At 54.7% G+C, this 6,893-nt stretch overlaps 4 protein-coding genes across 6 annotated transcripts; 3 read left to right on the top strand and 1 right to left on the bottom strand.

The window, feature by feature from the left end:
• Positions 1-29: 29 nt before the first annotated feature.
• KVP17_002892 (uncharacterized protein) lies at positions 30-2,024 on the top strand (the record flags this gene model as incomplete). Of its 2 annotated transcripts, none has more annotated exons than XM_068519621.1 (1): positions 30-2,024. In XM_068519621.1, one exon carries the CDS (start codon positions 30-32, stop codon positions 2,022-2,024), a length of 1,995 nt encoding a protein of 664 aa, XP_068379092.1. The 2 variants fall into 2 exon arrangements, with proteins under 2 accessions (XP_068379092.1, XP_068379091.1); XM_068519620.1 differs by having other exon boundaries at positions 126-2,024.
• Positions 2,025-2,565: 541 nt separating this feature from the next.
• KVP17_002894 (uncharacterized protein) lies at positions 2,566-3,234 on the top strand (the record flags this gene model as incomplete). The annotated part of the gene is made up of 1 exon (XM_068519623.1): positions 2,566-3,234. The coding sequence occupies one exon, from the start codon at positions 2,566-2,568 to the stop codon at positions 3,232-3,234; it is 669 nt and encodes a 222-aa protein (XP_068379094.1).
• Positions 3,235-3,412: 178 nt separating this feature from the next.
• KVP17_002893 (uncharacterized protein) lies at positions 3,413-4,831 on the bottom strand (the record flags this gene model as incomplete). Its single annotated transcript, XM_068519622.1, has 1 exon — positions 3,413-4,831. The coding sequence occupies one exon, from the start codon at positions 4,829-4,831 to the stop codon at positions 3,413-3,415; it is 1,419 nt and encodes a 472-aa protein (XP_068379093.1).
• Positions 4,832-4,857: 26 nt separating this feature from the next.
• Positions 4,858-6,368, top strand: KVP17_002891 (uncharacterized protein; the record flags this gene model as incomplete). Of its 2 annotated transcripts, XM_068519619.1 has the most annotated exons (3): positions 4,870-5,703; positions 5,732-6,154; positions 6,195-6,368. In XM_068519619.1, the coding sequence occupies 3 exons, from the start codon at positions 4,870-4,872 to the stop codon at positions 6,366-6,368; spliced, it is 1,431 nt and encodes a 476-aa protein (XP_068379090.1). The 2 variants fall into 2 exon arrangements, with proteins under 2 accessions (XP_068379089.1, XP_068379090.1); XM_068519618.1 differs by lacking the exon at positions 6,195-6,368 and having other exon boundaries at positions 4,858-5,739.
• Positions 6,369-6,893: the final 525 nt, after the last annotated feature.

Below are 6,893 nucleotides of genomic sequence, written 5' to 3'. Positions count from 1 at the left end.
CATTTTACAACATCTTAAAGTTTCCGTTGATGAGCAACTCCTTCACTCGGTGTCAGCTGCTGTCCCAAAGTGAAATTGCGCCTGCGTTAAGATCAGCCGCCAACGCCGTCTGGTGCACTAATGGCATGGACCATAGTCATCGGATGCCTCTTTGTGACATCTTGAGCTTCACTGATAACCCTCGGGTAGTGGGTGACGTCACTGGGAAGCTACATTTGTGGCAGCAGGAGATTCTGAGGATGAGTTCGGCCGAGGTGACGAACAGTATCATTCGATGTATGGCACTACTTCAGATTGTTTTGGACAGGAAAGAAGTCGATGATGTTTCTAAGGTGGAGGACGTCCACGGCATCTACACGGGCTTGGTGGCTCTGGGGCATTTGGAGGTGGACGGACTTACTGCCAGCACTCACCTCCACATCACGCGCTTCTTTACCCATTTTCACCGGATTCGAGAAGACGACACACGGAAGTGCCACTGGCATGCCACAGACCAAGTGTTCGCCCATGCCGGTCTCAGTCGTTGTCTGCGCGTCCTCACCGGAGACGACAGAACCTTCACCTCCTCGGTGTGGCCTTCTCTGTTGGCTGCCGCCGAGAAGAGCCCCTCCACACATGATGAAATAGCTGAGGTGATGAAAATCTGGACGTCTGCCTACCGGTCTCGCTTTCTGTCGTGGAGCGGGCAAGACAAGACAGTCATTGACCGCGAGGAGCGCCTGCAGGAGATTCAGAAGTGGTGGTCGGACCAGATGATTGACGCGGTTTTCATGGATCTGCTTATTGCGTTGGCGGTGGTGCCTTCTCACAAGAAACGGAAATGCTCAGAACGGCTCAAGACGCTTCCCTGGGACACTACTGATGGTATCGCACTCTTTAGATCGCTATGCGAGGCCGTGAACTTCGTCAAGCGCGTAATACCTCGTAATGAGAGACCAGCAGTGCTCGGAGATCTAGTGGGTTTGCCTGCTACCGACCCTGTTCCACATCGCCAGTCCTTCGTCGATGCTGAATTACTGGAGTGCTCTGAGAATATGGTGGCTGATGTTCAAACTTTTGCGCCCGGATCTGCAACCTTCGCGCTAAGCCTGGCTCTGTTCGCTTTGTTCAACTGCTACTGGAGGAACGGGTACCACTACGTCCAGTTGGTCGCCTTCCTTGTGCAGTCTGTAAAGATACGCCAGAAGATACACAGGTTGCCAGCAGACATCTCCGTGCTGCTCAGCCCTGTAGCCACTGTGCACTACGACATTCACGGCCTCAACGATTGTGACCGGTGGGTCCTAGACCAGATTCTCGAGACTTTCGCAAATCTAGGAAATGTAGGAACGACGGCTCATATCGTGTATGAGCAGCAGCGGAGGAGTCTGTACGACCCCTTCAGAGGTGACATGGTCGCATTCGCCTCGCTGGAGTCATCCCTTAAGCTTCTACCAGGGCGGGACCCCGCTACGGAGGCGAGGATACAGTTGGCCAAGACTGTCTTGCGGACCTGCGACAGTCTGGTGGATCTGTCTTCGCTGTCCCGTACCCGCCAAACGCAGGAGTTGATCCGGGCAAAGGATGCAGTGGCAACGTTCAACGGGGCCGTCACTGCGCGAACAAAACTGGGCATTAAGAGTTTCCGATGCAGAGACCCAAAGTTTCTGCACCTCCAGAAAAACTTTTCTGATGCGAGACAAAACTACATCTGCAATTTCCAGACGACTGTAACCGAAATTATGGCAGACTTCGCCAAGATTCTCGGCAACAGAAGGAACTTCGAGGAGCATACAGAAGCGATTCCACCCCTTCCAGAGCTCCTCCCGCCGAAGAAGGACCTGCTTCCAACTGTGCGGGTCGCAGAAGTGGTGCGTGTTACAAAGGAGTGTCCGAAGGGGTGTGCAGAAAAGCCCTCACTGTCCTTACCGCGAGGAACAACTATCCCCATCTATAGGGTCCCATACACCGTACAGAACACGCAGCTGAGACGCGCTGCATTGAATATAGGAGCCATATATGTTAATTCATGCAAGATCAAATAGCCCTAAATCAGCCGGGGAAGGAAGATAAGTCTCCAAAAGATTGGTTGCGGTCAGCAAGACCTAATCATCATACAAGTCCCGACCTAATCATACAAGTCCCCTATGACTGGTGAATGCTAAAATCAGCTCAAAAAGCGATCTCATTAGATTCGTAACGAGGAATATTGTATCATCAGGATTTCGCTTCCCTAATCAGAGTTCCACGTTCAACCATGAGGTAGTCTGTAGACCGTCGTGATGTAGAACAATCGCTCATCCTGAAATCCCTTTCCCCATCAGAAAATTGGTATTCGTCATGCGTTCAGGAACACGGACCAATGATGTCATCTCCTCTATCCGAATAGACCCTGCAAGAATATGCTAATTAACGAATAATTAATGTAGATCATGGGACAAAACGGACTGAGGCGAGGGAAACCTTGTAGACTAGTAGTAAAACATACGTACATGTAGATGTCATTGTTCGGCGAGGAAGGATCACCAAAAGCGCAAACATAAGCCGCGCACACACCACACATCGAATGCAAACCTGCAATTCGGAATGCCTCACCTCAATGTGTCATTCGTTTCGCTCGACGTCCCGACCTTTCCTGACCAGGCACAAGAGGTGGGCACAGGAGCCCACCTGTGGGACGGGTCCGGGCTCCTTGCAGCCTACTTTGAGAAGCACCCTGGTAAAATACGCGGGAAAACAGTCGTTGAGTTTGGCTCTGGGTTAGGTGTGGGTGGCATGGCGTTGGGAGTTCTCGGTGCCCGTCGAGTAGTGCTCTCAGACACTGCGGAAGTCGTCCCACTTACCAAGAAGGTACTCGGGCTCAACGCGGCCCGCATCAAGGACGCCAACTCGAGCTTAGAGAGCATCGACGTCGTGCAATGGGTTTGGGCGGAAGAAGATGTAGATGGCCTTCTGGCCACGTTGGGGCTCAGTCGGGAGCAGGTGGAGGTGGTGGTAGCGGCCGATGTCATTTTCAACGTGAAGTTTCTGGAGGCGTTAGTCACTGACATTCAAGAAGTTGCAACACCGACCACGACAGTCTACGTGGCATACGAACGTCGCGACGACTTTCTCGAGAAGGAGTTTCTCAGACATATGAAGCAGATTTTCGCAGTGGTAAAGGTGGTCGCCGCTCGGAAAATCACACGGGTGCCCACCCCTTTCGAGAATCCAGAACTGCTCAATCTCTTCATCATGTCCCGTAAGAGGCCTTAGCTGGGAACCTCCATCACCAAGTCCCACACAGGCTGGAAGGGCGTCAGCGGCGACGGAATTCGGATTCGTTGGAGATTGTTTGGCGTGTAGCAAGGAATATTCATATTGGACGTAGCATACTGTTTGAACACCTCCATGCCAGACCGCTCGCCGTGGACGAGTACCAGGTGGAGGGGCCCTACGCTACGGATGAACTCGCGGATCCCGAGCAGATCGGAATGCGCGGCGAAAGAAAGGGTTCGAAGCTGTGTGAGGTGTGGCCAGGTCCCACCTTAGCATGAACCTTCAACACCGACGCGTCTGGTAATGTCAGCTGTTTTCGGCCTTGAGCCAGCAGAGCTCCTACAGTTTCCGGAGAACAGTATCCTGGCAACACGATAACATTATTGGGCTCGTCAGCCCAGGCTCTCAGGGCGGCGAGCGAAGGCCCCTTCGCCAACGTCGCTGGCGCCGCGAATAACAACAAAGGTCCGGGCTCACTGAGCATCGACTCACGGTACGGCAAGATCGTGAAGGGTTGCACGCGGGTGTCATTCTTCTCGGGGCAGGCAACACCCCACACCAGATCGCTAACAGGCAGGCTCCGCTTGCCTAATTTTTCAACGAGGTTGTCCAACGAAAACTCATTCTTGGCCGTCCATGAGGAATAGACCTCCATAAAACGGTCGGCTTCTCTGAAGATTTCGGACGCAGCGAAGGCCACGGGAAAATGAGCTTGCCCCTGCCACTCGCAGCGAAGCACCTCGAGCATCTCCTGGGCCTTCCCGACCGCGCTGATAGGCACCAAGACCTTGTATCCCGCATCGAGAGCCTTGTGCACTGTCGCAGTGAAGTCGATGTCAACGCGGAGACCGGGCTCCCGCACGTGAGATATGTACGTGGACTCGCATATCAGCACGTCGACTAATTGCCCTGTCTCCTGCTGCGCACCGACGAGCAGCTTCGACGTCTCCACCGTAAAGTCTCCGGAATACAAGACTGTATGTCCCGGAACTGCAACGGAAGACGACCGTGTCGTCCCAGACAAGTAGAGCATGATTTGGCACGCCCCCAGCACGTGGCCTGCGCCAAGAAGCCGTACAACTGCGTGGCCAGCGTTCGGTAACACCTTTAGAGTGCGGCTGGAGTTCAGTGGCAGCGCGGTGACTTTATCGAAGCAGTCAGAAATCTCCTTCGCAGTCAGGGGCATCGCCAGCTCTGCAGGGACGCCGGCGACAATGCCCTGTGTCCAGGATGCCGCGTCCACTAGCACCGCGCGGGCCATTGACGCCGTAGGCGCCGTCAGTATGACTTTCCCGTTGTAGCCGTAGCGCTCGGTGATGTAAGGCACAAAACCTATGTGGTCCAAGTGGAAATGCGTAATGACCAAAGCGTCAATCTCCTGATTCATGGATTTGCCGACTTCGACAGCGTCCGCCTGCGAGCTGAGTCCGAAATACGTCCGAAGATCAGGGAATCTGTCGAGTCTCGACCGGCCGGCATCGATGCCAGAGTCCACCATTACGACTGCCGCCTCGGCCTCACTCCCCAGTCGGACAACGATGCAAGACTTCCCAACATGTTGACCAGCGCCAAGTACATCCAAAATCACGCCCATTGGGATTTTCGCTCATTCTTCCGCGAATGTACCGAAACATGCCAGTGGACCTAGTACTGGTCCGGCACGGCCAGTCTGAGGGCAACCTGGCACAGTACTTCGCCAAACAAGGTAATCTGGGCGCTTGGACTGACGAGTTCCGAGAACGACACAACAGTCTCCTGCGACTAACAGACATTGGCAGGCGGCAGGCCGCCGTTGCCGGGCAGTGGGTTACCCAGAACATAGGCGTTCTCTTTGACAAATACTTCACGTCAGAGTATGTCAGGGCCATGGAAACCGCGGCCAGTCTAGGGCTACCGAATGCCCGTTGGGCGACCGAGGTCTATCTGCGGGAGCGGGATCGCGGAGTTCTGGCCAACAAGCCCGTACCGGAACGAGACAGTGAACACAAGGATGAGATGCAGCGCAAAGAGCGCGATTCGTTCTATTGGCAACCTTCAGGAGGAGAATCCATCGCGAATCTGTGTCTTCGGGTGGACAGGGTTCTGGAGAATTTAGCCGAAGGCGCCAGTGGTTTGCGGGTTATCATCGTCTGCCACGGCGGCGTGATCAAAGCTTTTAGAGCTCTTATCGAGCGAATTCGGTCTTCGGACTACTCCAAAACTGAGAAAGTACTCAACTGCCAAATCGTTTGGTACTCCCGTAGAAATCCAAAGACCGGGTACATCGGTTCAAAATACGGATGGGTCAAGAGTGTATGCCCGTGGCATCCAAAGTACTGTACGAGTGCATGGCGCGAGATCAAACGTCACGTCTACACTAACGACGAGCTCATGAGGTCTGTGGCTTCAGTGAAGCAATTGGTAAACATATCTGTGGAGGACCTTCATAGTCAGGACAACGGAGAGCAGCAGTCACCAGTGTCGATGGTGAGAAGAAGGGGGGTTTACGATTCAGGTTTCTGACGCTGCCTGGAGTGGAATCCACACACCTCCTATGGCTCCTTCGATCGCTCCTCAGATGATGATGCCTTCTCCGAATGTCCTGTACCCTCAGACTGACGTGGACTCCGATTCTTCCTTTGAATGGCCCCCGCGAGGTCCCGCCTCTATTTGGCTGCCGTATAGACCCACCGTGACTATTGAGATTAACGAGAAAGCCGGCAGCAGCACTTCATCCGGCGTGAAACGTCCTGAGTACCAAGACACCTATATCCTAACACCCAACGTTGATGTGGTCATCCCGTCATTCGAAAGCAACGATGGGGGCACTCCCCGTCAAAGCAGCGAGTCTCCGAAGCTGGCGAGGCAGCCTCCGGCAGGATCCCTGCCCACATCTGGCGGTTTCGCGCCGCCGAGGCCAACCGCGCCTTCGCGAATTGTTTCTCAGATGCCTCCAACAACTAGTGTTCAACAAGCAGCGCAACCGGGTAAGGCTCCGGTGTCCAGCTTTCCACAAGCTCACCAGCCGCCTCACAATGTTCAGCAAACCCAGGCGCAAGCTGCCGTTCAACAGGGTGCCCCAGCAAACTTACGAACGCAACGAACAGGATCCCAGCTTCCTCAGGCCGCCCAGCAAGCTCAAGGACCCCTAACACAACCTCCACCACAGCCGCCAGCCCCTACGCAAACCCATACACTTGCACCACAGCCACAACAAGTACCCCAATCCCAATTTCCCCAATCCCAAGCACCCCAATCCCTACTACCCCAATCCCAAGCACCTCAATCCCTACTACCCCAATCCCAAGCACCTCAATCCCTTGTACCCCAATCCCTTGTACCCCAATCCCAAGTAACCCAATCCCAAGTAACCCAATCCCAAGTACCCCCACCACAGTCACAAGGACCTCCACCACACTCGGAAGGACCCCCACCACAACCAAAAGGACAGCCGCCACAGTCTCAAGGACCCCCACCGCAGTCTCAAGGACCCCCACTCCCACCGCAGTCACAAGGACAGCCGTCACAGTCACCACAACCGTCCGTACCGTCCCGTGCCCTGCAGCGACCCCCGCTCCGCCCCCCGCCGGGCTCGTATACACATGGGACGCGGCCGACGAAGCGAGAAGGGGAGATGTCGGGGGGGGCGGGGGGGTTTAAAAAAAAAGGGGGGGGGG

Source organism: the organism of the source record quoted next (assembly GCF_019968985.1).
Source record: "MAG: Porospora cf. gigantea B chromosome Unknown PgB_NODE_1241_length_6893_cov_117.81, whole genome shotgun sequence".
Lineage (NCBI taxonomy): Eukaryota > Apicomplexa > Conoidasida > Eugregarinorida > Porosporidae > Porospora > Porospora cf. gigantea B.
This window is presented reverse-complemented; position numbering and strand designations above follow the sequence as displayed.